A 19,027-nucleotide genomic window follows, 5' to 3' on the forward strand; every position below is an offset into this window, starting at 1 on the left:
ATGGTTCTGAATATTTCAACAGCCAACTGCTGAATTCTAGTGAGCTTTTAGGATGCAATCATCAGTAGGGTCTTATAAATAAGAAGAAAATATACCAGTATATATAATACTCAAAAAATGGTACTCCCCTTTCCCTCCCCTTCCCCCATTCACGACTCCCTGCACATATGCATAAGTTTGCAGTATAGGGTACCGTTCATATACTGAAATTACCTGTACAACATATTACAGTTATAATTACACTACACAGAATCAATCTCATCTTCAGCAGTGTCAATATTTAAATGAAATGATGCCAAGAAAAGTGTTATGCTATAAATTGTATAATAATTTTACTAACCTTACTATGTAATTATAAAATATTAAATCTAATGAGTTTCGAAACATTTTAGAATATGGTTTTCGGAGTAATATTTTTTTTTTTAAATCTGACTTGGAGCATTGCAGTTAAAATCGAACTTGCGACCATCTGTATTAAGCGATTTTTTTTTATTAAACGACTGGTCACAATCCCAACAGAACGTTTTCACTGTACTTTTCAGTACATAAATACATTCCATTAAACAGCATTTTTATTAAGCAACTACCAACCACATTACTGAAGTCCTGACAGGTAAACTGAAAGTATGAATTATTTAGGAAATGACAATTACCATCATTCTATTTAACAACTTTTCCGTTGGAGAGTGTATTTGTGCTTAATACTTTAAATTATTGGAGGAATAAAATTATCTATCTATATAATGTTGCAAAGGGGTCCAGCACATCAGTGGATTGAGTTTTGTGACTTATTTTGGTGTCCTAGAGCGCTGAGCCATAATTCTGTTCTAGGGAGTAGACAAATTAGTATGTTTTTTATACCCTGTAGGATGCAAAAATAAATCACATAACTTAATCCACTCATGTGCCGGACCCCTTTGTTATGTTGCATTAGACTGTTAATTAAGATTATTGAGATTAATAAGAAATCAATTTCAGTCACTGGCTTGCACTAGGTTTCTACCTTTTAAAGTCATTGACATAAATTATTATAATAATACCGTAACACAATTTGTAACTGATGTAGTAAAGTTAAACTATCGCGCTATACAAACATAGTATCTTTAATCATGCAAATCCTCTCTAAACATGCCTGTCATGAGTGTGAGTCAACTTTGAATTCTATTCTTCTTGTTATCTTAGCATATACAAAGCTTTATTTTGAGTTTGGTTGTGCAAATATGCATAAGGAAATGCACATAGCTACTGTTTGCACCTACAAAAATGACGCAAAAGCCAGTTATGAGCATTTAACCTGTTTTTGCACAAAACAATTTCAGAACAAAATCAAGCTATCTGCATATTTAACAAAAAACTCTTTTAAAGTAATGATTTTATAAAAAATACATCTAAGGTATAAATTCATGTATTTTCAACTGTTGGAAATTTATGCACATATAAAAGGAGCTCAAATTAAAGTAGGAGTTATTAGTTTTTTGGCTCTCCTGAAAAATTATGAAAATGTCAGTTAACCAGTTTTTGCGCTCACATGACGATATGCTTATCATATGCGGCTCTTTTTTATGATTAGCATATGAAAGGTCTCATAAGAAAAGCATATGATAATCATATCGGTTTCATATGTGGCGACATTGCCTGTGTATATCTTTATATAGCAATCTATGCGAGTCCTGTTATTATAATGATAAATGGTATGTAATACCAGGTAATTGTTCGGTCACTTTTGTTTATCATATTACTTTACATAACAATTCTTTAACACTGGTGCAGTTACATTTATATCTATTTGAGAAAACTAGATACTATCGCCTGGCCCCAAGTGGTCTGGAAACAACTTTTTTTTTCGGGAGATGGTATAGGAAGAGTACTTTAAACATTAGTAACCATAGGCGTAACCAGAGTTTCTCTGAAGGGGTTGGGGGTGCGAGTACGAGTCGTGAAACGACGTGTGGGGGTTTCCCATCCCGCAGGTGTGGGTATGGGGGATTTCCCCAGACTATTTTTTAAATCAAGAAGTCATTTCGTGCGATTTGGCGTGTATCTGAAAGCTAACTAACTGGTAAATATGTGACTCATTTTATCGTTGTTTTTTTCTGCGAATAGTACATAACGTCTTTGTATGTTCAGTTAATTCATTTGTAATCAATAAGTTAAGATAATAATAATAGTACAAAAGTAATATACAGAAAGGCACAACATTTGTTTTTTTAATATTTGACAGATGCGATGTGCATAGATAAGAGGTCATTGTTGTTTATGAAACAAAGTTTACATTTGTATCATTTATTTGAAAATTAATGTAAACTTAAACTGTCATTTTTATACATTTCATTAGGTACATAGCTATACATTTTCGCATATTAATAATAAAAGTAATGCTCTGGTCTTTCTTAAAGCATATTCTATGATACAAATAATACGTACATGTACATGTACACAGCTGAGAATATTAGACAAGTAACCGATAGAAACGAAAAAAAATGGGGGGGGGGGGGTTAACTACACTAATCTAGATCAACGAAAGCGCTGGCAAACTGCGTCTATGAACGGAAATGACGTCATAGCGTTTAAAAAAAACGCACGACAAAATAAGTTTTCTGTATTTTAGCAGCTGTAGCATGCAGCTGTATCATGAAAAAGTCGCCATATGACCTATCATGTGTCAGTGCGACGTTAAATCCAAAAAAAAAACAAAAAAAAAATTGAAAAATATACTGAAAGGAAAAAGACACAGCTATAAAATTTGATTTCATGTACTGTTTCATGTAAAAAGTACAGAATTACTTATGTCAGATTAATTCCTCACCAGGCTAGATCTAATACTCGTACAGAGTCCATAATAAAAACAAACATTTATTTGGTAATGCATTTATCATATCAGCACCTAATCCATATTCACTAGTCTTTTCGCACTTGCAGTAAATAAGACTTTTGAGCTCGAGTTTCCTTGGATGAAGGTTGGCATTTAAAATCTGTAAAGAGCTGTCGGGGCTCAATCCATTGATCTTTTGAGATATAGATGATCATCAACAGACTTTATACATAGGTTACAGCGTCAATAATATTAAATATATGCAAGTTCAATGAGGAGCGCAGCGAGCCGAAAAAACACACCAAAGAATGGACATTAAAGGTTATTTTCATGTAATAAAAACTGCAAACTTTGCCGAAAAAGAGGGGGTTGGGGGGGGGGGGGGGGGGGGGGGAGGACATAGAGTTATGATCATTGTATGCAATTTGAGCAATTTCGCTACTGTATCATCAAATAAGGGAAATAACTCAAAAATTGAGGAGTGCAGAGTTATGGTTATTGCACGTGACACATCATAATGTTACACTTGACAATAGCTTTTTGAATGACAAAGTTATAGATCGGACACGAAATCCTGACGAACATTGCATTATGGGATCTAATTCAAAAAGTAAAATGGGGAGTTTCATGATTTTTGCACGCGACAATAATGTCATGCCAAGCTGTATTTGTCATGTTTTATTTAAGAATTTCAACAATTAATGACAGTTAGAGATTGGACACGGAATCTGGACGGACAAACGGATGCTACAGTTATGACATGTTTTAAAAGTCTTATTTACGATTGTTGTAAGTGCGCTAATATACAGCCCCTGTTCCATTCTTTTCACTTTTAGTTCACAATCTTTTTTTTTTCATTCACTGACAGATAAAACTAGTCGCTGGAGCTTATTACTCTCCAAGAAAATGGTAATCGTTCAAAGTTATATGCAAAATCATAATCTACACTACCAACTATCTGCTGGAACTGATCAAACAATTTCTTAAACGAAGGTGGTGATTCATCTTTCTTCAAAGTCTTAATTTTTTGTGACTGTGCCTTCTTACTCTGCAGAATATCAAAAATCGTCTGGCCCTTGTTTGTACGCATCCGAACGTCGGCTCTGTAATCTTTACCAAGTATGCAGAATATTTCTAAGTTCATGGTTTCACAAGCAGTGTGTATTGGCGTCTTTCCAAATTTGTCTTTTGCGTTGATGTCTACATGCGGACAAATCATTTTTACTAATGTCATGTTGCCACTTCGTACGGCAGCATGCAATGAAGTGTAACCAGTCTTCTCTGATTGTTGAATGTCAGCAACTCCAAATAATTTCTCGGCTATTTTTTGTTTTCTGTCGTACACCGAACGATAAAACGGTGTCCTTCCATACAAATCTTGCATGTTGGGATAGATGTTATGGCGCAGAAGTATGTCGATTAACTTTGGGTTGTTTTTCCATACGGCTATATGAAATAAGTCCATGCCTTTGATAGCGGATGTTTTACCTTGTGATTTTATCTTTACAGACGCTTGTGAAATATCCACTTCGAGCAGAGCTTCAACAATTTCATTATGGTTACGTATAGCTGCACAATGGATAGGATAATGACCTCGATAATCTTTCATAAAAACTGACGCTCCGTGCTGAATAAGCAGTCTGGTGATATCTACAAGATTTCTTTTCCTTTTTCTGCGATCTAAATCTGCAACAATATGCAATGGAGTTCTTTTATATATACCTTCCCTTACATTTACAAAGGCTCCATTTTCAAGCAGTATTTGACAGACTTCATATTCGCCATGAATTACTGCTTTACTCAATGCAGATATGTTTTCATTGTTACAGTTATTAACATCAACGTCATGTTCAATCAGACAATTGACTGATGAAACTAACCCACGCGCTGCTGCTGCAATCAAGGGACTATTTCCATGTTTTATTTTGGAATAGTCAGCTGTATAGTTAGATCCACGCCTTTTTAGAAGGATGTCCAGAACGATTATGTCTTCTTTTAAAGAAGCTATCAATATAGAATTTTCATTCAACGGTGCCCCATAGTCTAATAACATTACAACAGATGGAACTATTCCAGCGATCACAGCAAGTAGTAAGGACATCTCTAGAAATTGAGAAGAAATGTCGGATCTTCGGACGAACTCACGTTGCAAATACTCTTCTAGTAATGTAGAATTCCCCATACTAAGAGCAAATGTTGGAAGATAGATTGGGGTCTGCTGTGGTAAACATAATCTGTACGTTGCTCCTAAAAATGTTGACAGTGAAGCGACTGGTTTTGACAAAATTTCTTTTCCCTCTTTGCTTTGGTAAAATGAAGCAATGAAAGACCTGTTGCTGAAACAATCATGGGAAATAACTGAGGAGTTTAAATGTTTGCCAAAAAAATAGGGGTTGAACGCAAACGAAAGGAACCAGCACAAAGATTGTATACACGGTCATATTTTGACGACGTAACATCGGCGCAAATTTTTCTTCTAAGACACTCGTATCTGTATTCTTCTATATACAAATGAAATCCATCAACCTTTTCTTTATCTGTTGTAACATATTGCTTGATAAATTCTTCATTTGCGAACTCTATTACTGCTTCGGGATATTCTTGGCCCGCAACAAGCCCAACCATATCTTTAACAATATTGTGACAAAATGAATATTTACCAGATCTTGAGTCGAACTGCAAGAAACCACCTGAGTGGTATTTCAACGATTTGCGTAGTACTTTCAAAAGTTCACCCTTTAACTCGAAATTAAATTTGTTTATTGTTGTTTTAATATCAGCTGACATTAGGTCATTAACTTGCAGTTCTTGATGAGGTCTGCACCAAATCAAGATCAACGCAAGATATTTATCTTCTTCAAGAAAAAGATCTTCCATGCATCCTTTGAAGAACGCTACTGGTTTTTCAAAGAAAGAGGCTCCTTGTTTATACAGTTGATCTGTATTCGCAAATATATTAACGATTTCTGGAAATCCTATCCGTTTTCCACCCCATATGTATGTACTAGTATCAAAATTGTGTGCTGGCATATATCGGTAATTTGTACACGAAAATGAGCTGTCATATACGGAATTACATTGGCTGATGAAACCAGGCAAACATGACTTATCTGCATGCTGGAGGTGTTTTACTAGCAGCTGCGCTCTCTCTGCAGAAGTCAACGTTGTGGAATCAAGAACAATTACATTTTCATCTATGAACAGATGCAGGCGACGCATTTTCTCCCTCGCTTCCTCTAGGATGTAATGCCGGGTTGTTATTATCACACTTATTTTCTTCGCAGATACTGCTTTTTCAATTTCCGGCAATAGTTTTGACCAGCCCTGGTGTAAATTTTCATCGAAAGATCCCGCTCCAAATATGTCATCGATAAATATTATATCGAACTGATTTTTACTGATATCAACATGTTTCCAGTCTGAAGGTTCTCTTAGTTTCAAAACGGAATTCACATGTGAAACCTCAGAGATCAGTTTCGTTGCCATCGTTGTTTTACCCTCTCCAGGAAGCCCAGACAAAATCAAGCAATGTGTCTTATTCAGCGTTTCTTTAGGCTTAATATGAGCACTTGTTTCAACATAAACTTCGTCTCGATGTGCATCTTCCACATAAAGTCTTGTCATAGCTGAAACCAGAAACCAAACTGACATTCCACGTCATGTCATCTAAACATTCTGAATAAGTGCTAGAAAAAAATACCGGTTTCAAACGAAGCAGTAGAAGTGACATTTTGATATATTCAGTAGCATAATTATTACATGAAATAACGCTTTAAAAGTACTTTAACTGATAATTCCGTACTTTGAATATCTTATTAGAAAGATAATTAGTGAATACTGAAGATATAAGCAGTAGGATGATTTTTAACATAAGGAACACTTCTGAGGGAACCCAACTAGACCTATCACTAATAGTGATAAATACCCCCCCCCCCTCCCCCCACAGACAGCAGTTTAATGTCAGAGGAAAAGGGTATTGAAAATACGATATATTGCATTTGTATATTGTACAGGGAGAAAATGTACAAAGATGCACAAAAATGTTGTGCAAAACTGTATAAGATCTGCAAGAGGAACATGCGTATTGAAAATATAATACATTGCATTTGTATATTGTACAGGGAGAAAATGTACAAAGATGCACAAAACATGTTATTATTTGAAACAAATAAAGGGTCATAACTTCGTGAAAAAATCATTCAAATGTAATGTGCTTTGCAAATACACAACTACACTTTGTACCAATGATAATGATAAAAGTCTGGCTTACATTGACTGAGAAATAGCCCGGACAATTTTGTTACATATACATAGGCCATAACTATGTGAAAATCATTTAAACTGAACGTGCTTTGCACATGTACAACTTAACTTGGTTCCAAAGACAAGGTTTGATAAAAGTCTGGCATAAAAGGACATAGAAATAGCGCGGACATTTTTTTTTCTATTTACATATAAAGAAAAAAATAATGAAGGGGCATAGCTAAATGAAAAATCACCCAAATGGAACCCACTTCGCACAAGCACAACTAGGCTTGGTACTGATAATAATTAAAAGGTTTGATGGAAATCTGGCAAATAATTGCTGAGAAATAGTGCGGATAAATTCCGTCTACAGATGGACGGACGGACCGGAATCCAGAATAGCCCCCAGAAAACAAGTCATTTTCTGAAATGTAGAAATATATAAAAAATGGAAACTCCACATGTCACCAAACAGGATAAAAATGAAATTGCAGACACTGTTTTATTGAGAACACTAAACTTACAAGGGCTGTTATATTTCGATCTTCTCAGATCGTTCAGCACGACTTTTATGTCGTGTTATTGGTACTGTTTAGTTTCTCAACATGACCATTTCGGCATGGGTGGTTCTAATACTCCCGCTTTCATAGCCTTGGGTATTGTTTAATCATCCCTTGGATATGGTGCCTCTTTTTAATTTTGTCTTTTGACAGTTCCTGTGATACTCAGGCTCCATAACCTCAGATCCCCTTCCTAAATTCCAGTTTGTTTAGTTCTGCCCATTGTTTTCTCGTTTGGGGCAAACCCTTTACTTTATCTGGGGACCAAACGCCGCTCTTCATGGAATTACACGCCTCAACACGTGTATCATTGAAGGTTCCATGTCCACCGCCGTTTGAATACATCTGCGGATGTCTCTAGATTGCTTTTTGTACTTTTAACATGTGTAAATGTTGAGTTCTGCTCAACCCGGGGCTAGAGGGCGTGGACGGTAGCATGCATTTCCACTACCGTCCATGAACAGGCTCAATCAAATCGAGCCTGCAACATTTTCGTTTTTGTCGTGTTGAGCGACCTGTGAAGTTTCCACTTTTCTCTATTTTACAGACAAATGCTTATGGATTTGTGTAGTAAGGTTTTGACAAAAGTTTCCTAACACAAAAGACATTATCTGATACTTTCTTGTGATAAATCAATCATGGCATGAAAAGATTTGGCATTTGTAGTATATTTCATGAAGTAAATAATACACATAACGTAATATTAAATACTATAAAAGATGAAAGGTAAGGGTAGATTTCCCGGAAGCACAGGGCACCCCCAGCAAAGACTTCTGAACATGCTTTAAGTGACTGTATAATTGGAATTTAAATCATATTTGCAAAAGTGACTGTTTTCTAACACATACATTCGTACAACTGACTATGCTAGTGGTAAAATATTTTTAATGTCACTCACTGCCTATGTATACAACACAACCATTAGATTTGAGATGTCTGACAAATTTCTTAAACCAAGTGAATGTTTGATATGGAGATTACTTACAACGTAAGCCATCCAGTTTCGATGATACTCGACGAATCTTGTCCTCCGTTACCTCTGCAAATAAGCATGTGAAACCTTAATTATTTATTTCTTTTTGGACCTACAAGATATTGTTTTAGACATTGGTATTTACCTGATGCAAATATTACAACACTGAATTTTTGGAGCCAGAGGTTATTATCCCTTTAGCACAAGTAACACTTTCAGTTAAACATTTCAGACTTTTTAACCTATATTTGTTGTATTAGAATACTAGCATAGTGTATGCAAAATACACAAATACTATCATTTAAAAAAGGAAAGAAACTTTTGCATAGCTGCTTTACATTAGACATTACAAGTTGTATTTAGAAAAATAACCTACGAGAGAGCTGAGCAAATGATTCTTTCAGTTGATTGGCTTTCGTTTCGGATTCACTTAGACGTTCACTAATACTTTTCTGTTGCACATCCCTATTGACACTGTCTTCTGTAAGTTTTTGTTCAAGGTTTCCTTGTCGTAGGTATATGTCCTGTTGTTGTATGTTCGTACCTTCTAGTTTCTGTTCAATATCCTGAACATTACTCTCAATCTCCGTAACCTTAGTTCTGATGGTGTCAATTTCGTTACTTTCTTTCAATTTCTCCTGGTAGTACTTTTCCCTCTTTGGATCAATGCTACTTTCCTTAAGCATGTGAATATCATTCCTTAGTGTCGGAATATCTTTTCCAAGTCGGAGGATAACCTAAAATAAATACACGTTCGAAGACAAACATATGCATCTTCTGGCAACTGTTCAAATTATAAAATCCTATAGTAAGTTCTAGGGTGTTTTTTTCTGTGCAACAATTTTGAATCTTGAAACTAGTTCTTAGAACACATACATATATGACTGTAATCTAAGAGTTCGAATCTTTAAAATGACTCTTTAAATATACACATATATACTTGAAACCTGAAATGGGTGTGAAAATTAACAACGAATATTTCATGTTACATAGCTTTTGTACTTCCGATTGCCAATTGTACACAAAGCCAGCAATTTATGACATGATTTAGCAGTATAAAATCATCTATGTATATGAAACGGAATTAGCAAGAGATAAAGAATATCAAAGGCTATGTTTTGTGTTCAGTCCTTATACAGTTGGGTTGGGTTTTCATGTGTGATTTATCTCTAAGGGAAAGATTGTATACCCAAGTCTCTTTTAGGCAGATTTGAAATCAAACAGGGACTGCCTTTCTCTGATATTTATCTTCTTGCTTGTTCGCCAAGCCATCTAAGAGTACATGCCTGTAGGACTAGGTATTTTTCTTTATTAAAAAGTTTTATAAATATACTTACACTAAGAATTCGCGTGAAGGGGATTACTTTTATTAACAATGCATTGAAACTGCGTATTAAACTTACATGTTTTATGAATTTGAAAACCCACACGCGTATATGGTATTATGCTGCGGTAAACTAGTAAATGAAAAAAGGATATACTAACCTGCTCAATTTCGCTCCATTTGTGTAGAAATGTCTGATCTGAGAATGACATTGATTTAGAATGGCTCATCTGAAAAAAAGTATATTTCTATTAGGTATTTCAAGTTTATCACAATGACGAGTTGTACACCGCATAAAGGCCGTATTCACATGTGTGTGGGGGAGTGTGGGATCTCAAAGTATTCAACTGATGTTAAAACCTAGTAAAAATATAACCGCTGTTTTTCATGTGGTGTCAGAATGACATTAACGCAATTGTTATACTTGTTTTGTTGCATAAATCTGGCGATCAGTCTGATTTTATACATGTCATGGGTTTGTTTGAGACGTTCGGAGAGACATTGTACACTTATGTAAATTTACCAAGCATTTGCGTAAAGTTAGTTATGATATCAATAAGGGTTGTGTTAAATGTTGTGAACTGGGTACTCAAGAAAGAACAAGACCTACCAATAATGGTGATGAACACCCCTTGTCAGAGGAACAGGGCTATTGAAAATATGATACATTGCATATGTATATTGTACAGGGAGGAAATGTACAAAGATGCACAAAAAAACGTAAAAGATCTCCAAATTTCACTGCTGTACTTTAAAAAGAAGAACTAGGTCTGTAAGTCAAAATCAAGGTCAGTTTTGAAATGTGTGTTCATAACTGTACAAGTGGTCCGAATTTCATGGCAATACCTTAATAAGACGAGAGTAGGTCAGTAGGTCAAGGTCATGGTCAAGGGACCATGTATTCACTAAGGGTCATCAACTAGTTATACTTAACAGCATATGAAATATGTTAGCATAACTTGTTGAAAAATCATTCAAATCGAACGTGCTTCGCACATGCACAACTACACATGGTACTGGTGATGATAATAACAAGATTTGATGAAAGACTGGCAATGACTGAAAAATAGTGCGGACATTGTTTTCCATATACATATGGAGAAAATAATTAATAAAGAGCCATAACTATGTGAACATAGAATCAGTAAAACCAAATGATGCTCCCGGATGCATGTGCTTGTCCGAATATGGGGAATAACGTATTAGAAATAAAACAAAATGGAGATATTAAAACGAAGAAAATTGAATAAAAAGAGATAATCCAAAAACTAGGTAAAGCAGAGTTATGGTTCTTTAACACTGCACTTTCCGTCAATGGCCTCTATCATTTTGTGAAGTTTCAATGAAATGCTATTAGTACTTTTTTAAGTATTGCACCGGACAGGCCCTTTTTTGTATAATAAAGGGTGATAATTCAAAATTCAAAAACTAGGTAAGGTAGAGTTATGATTCTTTAACACTGCACTTTGTTACAATGGCTTCTATGATTAAGTGAAGTTTCAGTCAAATGCCATTAATACTTTCCAAGTTATACTCCATATTTTGTATAATAAAGGGAGATAATTATAAAACTAGGTAAGCTAGAGTTATGATTCTTTGACACTGCACTTTGTCTTAATGACCTCTATGATCAGTTGAAGTTTCAATCAAATGCCATTAATATTTTTCAAGTTATACTCCGGACAAATGTGTGACGGACAGACGGACGGAAGGACGGACAAAGCGGCAACTGTATGCTCGCCCTTCGTTCAGTTTTCATATATTCCGTAAGAGATGTATTTAAGGAAAAGAAGACCCATTATATAGAGTTAGATCCCTATTGGAAATGTATGATTTATTAATTTTTATGAAATTTTGAAGTCATCTCCCTTTTATACAAAAATGTTTAAAACGTGGACTATTTCTTTTAATTTCAATACAATTTCTAGTTATACATTTGCATTTGATATATATTGGAATATTTCAACTACTTGAAACAAAAGGCAAGTTTTGAAACAAGGTGTAGCTTCGGAATTCCTTTTCTTGGTTGCGCAACCAGAATAGACAAAGGGAGGTAATGAAAATTTTATAAACTTGCATTTCTAATGAATTTTGTCAAAATATGTTCTTGTCAATGCAAATCTTTTACAACTCTAATACATTAATGCTTATATTCATAACATTCCTTAGGCAAAGTGTGTTTGTTAAATTCATACTTATGTTAAAATAATGCTATCTTAGTTGGGCAACCAGGATAGAAAAATCAAAGTTTAAAAATACTTTCAGTGAATATCTGATGTGTGTATTAAGAGCTCGATGACTACAAATAAGTGTAAATGATCAGTTGGTAAAGTTTTTAAAAAATCGATAAGTTGACCAAAATCTGATTAACCACCTTTGAAAAAACTTTGTGTTTTATCCAAAATGTCCAATCACAAAAGGGACATGAAAATTTAATTCATTGTGATGACGTTTTGTTAGTTTGATCGTCTGGTGTATTACTATTGTAAAGTTCAACAGCAACTACTTTGCTGCAAATGCAAACAGTTAAATATATTTTACCTCATTTTATTTCTTAGAGATTTTTGCAGTGTAAAACAGCGACAGTGACACAAAAGCAGCCATACTAAAGCAGACAAATTGTCTTAGAGTAACGTCCTACCTCGTTTCTCCAAAGCCTCATTTTCTGAATGTCTGCCTCCAACGAAATATCCATTGAAGACGGAATGCCTTGCCATGAACGGGAGTGCTCGTTTAGACCACATATGTGATGAAGTAAACAAGTTAAGAGGCTGATGTCAAATTTTGCTGAATCGGGTTTACCCACCTGTGGGTAAAGTAGGCGCCATTGATCTGCTGTAATTTTACCTGTCTTCTTTAACTCATTCAACTTTGTGCGTACTTCAACATCAGCTAGCTTACTGCATAAAGTTTTAGGTGGAATAGCTTGATCAAATGTGTGCCTTAAAACTAATGTTCCTCCATCTATCACCAAGGACAACAGTCTGAAACCATTGGTTTTCTCTTCTGTTGGTACGATTGCTGTTGCCATTGTATGATGTACTAGTAGTGGTCAGTGTTACTTTGCCACCATAGAACTACAACAAAATAATATGAAATAGGCATTCTTATCTTATTATTTATTATTAAGATAACTTAAAACTGATTTCACTTACATACTGTTTCATCACAGTTGTAAGTAATTGTTTATAAACATGCATCGGCATGTATGCAAGATGTCTTATTTCGAAACAGCAGATACAATTTTTCAAAACAGAGTTATACCGTAATAGTAATAAAACAATAATTGAAGATTCTTTATGTTAGATATGTATGATCATGATAAGCATGCTAGCGATGCACAGAAGATTTATGTCCCATTTCAAACTAAGTTTTAGTCATGTTTACGATATTTGTATCAAACAGAAAGACTGTCAGCCAAAAATGAAAGAAAAGCTCAAAAATCAAGTTAATCATGGTCTTGTTTTATTGTAAAGATCCTAAGTATTTGCTTGTAAAAGAAAAAAGAAAAAAAAGGAAAACAATAGAAACTGCTATAAAAGTAAGCAACACAATGTCATCCCGTTTTTTTAAAAAATGTATAACCGCTACAAACATATTGCAAACGGAAGCTTGTAAGATGACTCCATGATGGAAATATGGTAGTTATTTGTTTTTGAGGTTTTAATTTCAAAGGTCAATGTCACAGCAAAATTTAGACACCTCCTGGATAATGGATTGCTTTTAGGCGCAATAGGATTTTTTTTTCAACCGATGACCCCTGCCGTCCGAGAAGTTTAAAGGACAAAGATCAAGTCTGCAAAAGGCTATCGTGGAGGCATTTATGTTTACAAACAGTTCTTGATCTTCATCAGTTTTGAACGCAGTACAAAAAAGCAGCCATCATTTCTAAATTGCCAAAAGGGGGTTTTATCCCAGTGCCAATATCAAAAATAAAGAACTAAAAACTTTTACCAGTATTTACAAATGGAACTGTTTTTGACAAGTTTATAAAGAAAACTCCAGAAATACATACTCAAACTATATGTCATAGATACAAAGAGATGTATCCTATTTATTAGAAAATATGTTTTTTGAGTCAAAATATCCTTTTTCCTATTAAAAATTAAAGGAAGCTCAGAGCACTCAAAGCACAGCCATAGAGTCATGTGTCACAATAAAGGTCCACAACAAAAAGAAGCTGTAACGGAAAAATATTGTAAACTTGGTTACTACAAGTACGTTTTAACTGAATCAATATAAGCAAAATACAGTATAATGTTGGGAGTGTTAAAGGGTATATATAAGAGTCGGATGTTGGGAAAAATGAAACAAGGATGTACATTTAACAGGGCAGGGATAACCACGTTTCTTTTGAACTGATGCACAGCAAAAGCCAAGTTCGCATTTCAAGAATTAATGCGGCTGGTGGTTGTCAAGGTGAACAAAAATGGCAAGTTCCTGATGCCCTTCAGTGAGGTTTTTCCCCAGATAATTAATTTTAGTAAACTCAAATCGCCTGCTGGAAAACGATTTGTCGTATCTCCAGTTCATACTGAATACTCAATATAGGAAAATGTCGTACCTACAAGCAATTAAATCAAAATTTTGTCTGAACAACAAACGTTGAAGAGAATTTAAGGGGCAAACGTTGCCTGTAATATACGCAAAGTATAGTTGCTTTTGAGTTTTCAAAAAAGCTTTTTTAACAAAAAAATTTTGGCATGTTGAAACTTTAACTTCGATTTTCTCGAAAAGTGAAAAGTGGTAGTTACGACAAATCGTTTTTCAGCAGGCCAAATGCCAAACCTGATATAATAATATCCGACGTAAGTAAATGATTCGTGTAGCTTAATCTTATCTCAAAATATCTGACAAATAAAATAATCATTCGTTAACGCTTAGCATTACGTTTTGAGGAAAAAAAATCAAACGACACCAAATCATAGAAAGAAAGATTTTTTTCACATGAAAATTGAACAGCATATAAAACATGTATATTACTTTACGGAACAAGTATCAGTTTACTGATATAAACATTGAATTTCGGAAAAGGACTGCCTAAAGGGGCCCCACTTTCGGACAGTCAAACGCCTTTAAAAACTCACCATTTTCCAAGAACTGTTACATATGTTCGTTTTGATGCATTTGCAATAACGTACAAGTGTTGAAATTTCACATTACTAGGTGGAAGGTAGTTTTCAGCAATTGCTTATTTTTATTTCTTTACAAATGGCATTCATTTTCAGGGGGACAACTTTTTCAGAATATTTTAAGTATCCGTCGTACGGGACAGTACGGCAGAACATGTAATGGTCAGGTAAAATATTGGTAAAGATGTTCATTTATCAAATATTTCTGTGTTTTGATGATATACTCCTAAATCTTAAGTTCAATAAAACCTATCATTAGCAATTAGGAGTGACCTGTCGCTTTTGTTTTTAGATTCGGATTTTCCAGACTGTTCCATTTATTAAATAATGGTTTGAAAGATATTTGACTTATTTAAAACTATAAATAAATTTCAAATACCGAGCAGATTGAAACTGCATCGATAGTTTAATTGGTAGAATTGAGGAATCTTGCTTGCGATTAAGAGGTTGTGGGTTCGAATCCCACACAAGGCGATTTTTTAATGATTGAATTTGTTTTATTTTATTTTTCATGTTTTTTTTAGTTCATTTTATTTCATCAGTTCAATTTCATTTTTTAAATTCATTCATACAATTTCAATACATTCAATACATTTCAAACACACGCGCCCAATGGAGCATCCTCACACTCGCTGGCGGCGTCGGTTTCCTCCGAATAAGTGTCATCAGCTACTTAAATGACCAAATTGTCAAGAGCTATGTCAACAATGTTGAATAATTCACAATCATAAAGATATTTGAAAAACCTATGTTATATGCGAAAATAGCAAAATGATACAAGTAATGCAATTCAAATACATCTTTAACATTATTATCATTTTAAATGTATGTTACCAAAATATAAAATGAAAAAAAAAATATATAAAATGTAAAAAATATATATATTGATCTCCGTTGGAATTCGAACTCACAAAAGTTAGATTCTAGAGCCGTCACGCTTACCACTGCACCACGGCGTCTAATTGTCGAAGAGGCAGTCATTTAAATATTTATTATAAAAATAAGTTAGTTAAAGGTAGGCCTTTACTGAAGTGGTTTATTCCAGTAACCTTTCAAATCTATTAATAAAAGCGACAGGTCACTTCTAAATGCTAGTATCTACTCGTGGTGTATTATAAGTAACTTTGGACCGCATAGGCTTCGGGCCATCAAACTATTCTAAATAGACATTTTCGAATTAAGTCTACGTGGACTGTGAACACCTTAGACGATCGATTTTTCAAGGGGACCGTCTCAACATGATAATTTTAATTTATGTGTGGTAGGAAAACATTCCAATAATGATGGTAAGGTCTGGCTTATTATGTAACCGCACAGGATAAGATTTGGATTTGTCTGTCCGTCTGTCTGTTCGCCAGAGAGGTGTTTTGTTATGCATATCGCAAAAAGTATTTGATCTAGCGTCATAACACTTTCCCGAAAGGTTCTTCAATATTATAAGTTGCGCGTCTGCGACAAAGTTGAAAAGATGAGCTTATCTGTTCGCAATGTATCCGTATTCCATCGTCGTCGTCGTCCGAAATGAAAATAAATCTTAACTGGGTTAGCTGGGATCAAAATGTAGGTCAGCAGGTAAAACATTGTGAAAACTGTAGAAAACGTAATATCTTGCGTCTCCATTCCTTTGTTGTTATTATACGCCCGAAGGAACGTATTTTGGTGTTCGTCTGACCGTCTGTCTGTCTGTGTGTCCGTCTTAGGGGTCAAAAGTCATATAACTTTGTTTCGAGTGCGATGTGTAACTCTTAAACTGCTTGAAGGATTAAAAAAATCTTAGCACAAATGTTCACCACATTGAGACGACGTGCAGAGCACATAGCTCGCTTCAAAGTAAAGGTCACACTTAGAGGTTAAAGGTCACATGACTTTGTTTTGTGTTTATGTTGCTTTGCATTGCGGTGCTCTTGTTTTTATTTGGCAGATTCTTTTTTTTTGTTCACTTACAATATTTTTATTGAATTACTTCCTTTTATGTTACTAGAAATAGGTTATTTTGTAACTTTTTTATTATTAGCCGTAGGTAAAAACCGAGACCACTTTTCTTTGGTACAACATGGATGGTACCTACAAAGTTAAGGTGTATTTTGACACATCTGTACCTGTTAATAATTTTAATGGACTAAGAGTTTTCGGGGAATTTATTCCCTTTGATGTCATTTTCTTTAGGTCTTCAACAGTATTTTGCTCCCATCCTCTGATATTTGACTTTATCAAAACCTTTGGGGGCCTCCGTGGCCGAGTGGTTAAGGTTGCTGACTTCAAATCACTTGCCCCTCATCGATGTGGGTTCGAGCCTCACTCGGGGCGTTGAATTCTTCATGTGAGGAAGCCATCCAGCTAGCTTACGGAAGGTCGGTGGTTCTACCCAGGTGCCCGCTCGTCATGAAATAATGCACGGAGGGGCACCTGGGGTCTTCCTCCCCCATTAAAACTGGAAAGTCGCCATATGACCTATCATGTGTCGGTGTGACGTTAAATAAAAAAAAATATCAAAAACTTTTACCAAAAATTCTAAGTTAAAAAGGGACATAACTCTGTCAAAATTCAAATCACAGTTATGAGGATTGTTTTTCCTGGTGTAGACTTCGATAGTAAATAACTATTTTAAGTTTCAAGTCAATAACTTTGATTGTAACAGAGATATTTGACTTTATCAAAAACTATAACCAAAAATGCTAAATTAGAAAGGGGCATAATTCTGTAAAAATTCAATCAGAGCTATGGGGATTGTTCTTCCTTGTGTAGACTTTGATAGTATATAGATATTTTAAGTTTCAAGTCAATAGCTTTGACAGCAACAGAGATATTTGACTTTATCAAAAAGTTTAACCAACAGAGACGCCGACGCCGACGCCGACGCCGGAGCGAATGCAATAGCTCTACTTTTTCTTCGGGAAGTCGAGCTAAAAACAGGCACATCCAAATTTTATATCACCTACCGCATAGTGATGATATAATAACTAAAACCCTATTGCCGTTATAAACTCTTTTTCATATCGCGCATAATATAATTAAACTATCTTGAGACGGTCCCCTTGAAAAATCTATCGCCTTAGGTGTCCACAGTCCACGTAGACTTAATCCGTAAATGTCTAATAACTGTCAACAGAAGGGGAAATAGACGGGCCCTTTTACAGATAACACATATAATCAAATAAAATCCAGTTGATACAATATAAAGTTTCAAGTTTATTTATAAATTCAGGGCTCATGAGGGCATGCGACAAGCGATGACTAGCTATTTACAAAGATAACAACAATCGTGTAAGTAGACCGAATCGATAAAATAATGTATACATCATCATGTAAAACTCTTTCTCTGATATATATGTTTATATTAATGGCACACAGACATTAAACGAACACGCGTATAATCTAAAGATCTAACTCTATAAGCGCAGGCCGCAAATATTCTCCACTTCAATGACTATTTTCGCTTCGTTATCACCACCGACTTAAATTTTAAGGTCATAATTTAGTATGTTAAAATAACATTTACAGGTAAAATGAATTGCATTTACAGGTAAAATGAATAACATTTTTAGCAAAATAAGAACTTTGAATAATACCTTTTTATTGAACAGCAGTATCAACATACCTCCTCAATAATGTTAAAATTCTACGATATTTTAAAATCAATCCATAAAATTTCACCTGCATTACGTCCTCTTCCGGATTAAAGACGGCAAGTTCAGCTTGTAATAAACAATTAAACTACGGTCACGGTTGAAGTGTAAAAATGCCTTTATTTATCATAATGTTGCCACATTTTTGTCACGAATATATAACATACAGTTTTCTGGTTAAATCCTATTGTTTTCTAAAAAATATGTATAAGGTTTTAAAATTTGACTAACACTGTTGGAAATATTACTGAATTTGTTGTTTGTGATTCCCTCCCTTTAAGGTTCTAACTGTCAACTGTTAATAGCAGTACTTTTTTAAACATGTTATTTGGCAAATTGTCCATTTGGACAGCTG

General features: G+C 34.7%; 2 protein-coding genes across 4 annotated transcripts; both read right to left on the reverse strand.

Annotated features, from left to right (window-relative positions):
• Positions 1-2,638: 2,638 nt before the first annotated feature.
• LOC123527726 (ankyrin-3-like) lies at positions 2,639-5,176 on the reverse strand. Its single transcript, XM_045307367.2, has one exon. It carries the CDS (start codon positions 4,992-4,994, stop codon positions 3,687-3,689), a length of 1,308 nt encoding a protein of 435 aa, XP_045163302.2. The 5' UTR covers positions 4,995-5,176; the 3' UTR covers positions 2,639-3,686.
• LOC123527735 (uncharacterized) lies at positions 5,065-18,771 on the reverse strand. Of its 3 annotated transcripts, none has more exons than XM_045307397.2 (6): positions 18,701-18,771; positions 12,556-12,991; positions 10,076-10,144; positions 8,967-9,327; positions 8,603-8,656; positions 5,065-6,438 (listed from the first exon to the last, which is right to left on the reverse strand). In XM_045307397.2, the coding sequence occupies exons 2-6, from the start codon at positions 12,943-12,945 to the stop codon at positions 5,180-5,182; spliced, it is 2,133 nt and encodes a 710-aa protein (XP_045163332.2). In that variant the 5' UTR covers positions 12,946-12,991; positions 18,701-18,771; the 3' UTR covers positions 5,065-5,179. The 3 variants fall into 3 exon arrangements, with proteins under 3 accessions (XP_045163332.2, XP_045163326.2, XP_045163316.2); XM_045307391.2 differs by having other exon boundaries at positions 18,645-18,733; XM_045307381.2 differs by having other exon boundaries at positions 18,616-18,728.
• Positions 18,772-19,027: the final 256 nt, after the last annotated feature.

The sequence above is a fragment of the Mercenaria mercenaria genome, chromosome 1 (assembly GCF_021730395.1).
Source record: "Mercenaria mercenaria strain notata chromosome 1, MADL_Memer_1, whole genome shotgun sequence".
Lineage (NCBI taxonomy): Eukaryota > Metazoa > Mollusca > Bivalvia > Venerida > Veneridae > Mercenaria > Mercenaria mercenaria.

Excerpts from the sequence above, each read along its gene's own strand:
- LOC123527735 (XM_045307397.2), bottom strand. The coding sequence starts at position 12,945 with ATGGCAACAGCAATCGTACCAACAGAAGAGAAAACCAATGGTTTCAGA. Across the intron at positions 8,657-8,966 it reads ATCATTTGCTCAGCTCTCTC|AGGTAACGGAGGACAAGATT; the intron begins GTAGGTTATTTT and ends GCTTATTTGCAG. Across the intron at positions 6,439-8,602 it reads GAAACTGGATGGCTTACGTT|CTATGACAAGACTTTATGTG; the intron begins GTAAGTAATCTC and ends TTCTGGTTTCAG.
- LOC123527726 (XM_045307367.2), bottom strand. The coding sequence starts at position 4,994 with ATGGGGAATTCTACATTACTAGAAGAGTATTTGCAACGTGAGTTCGTC.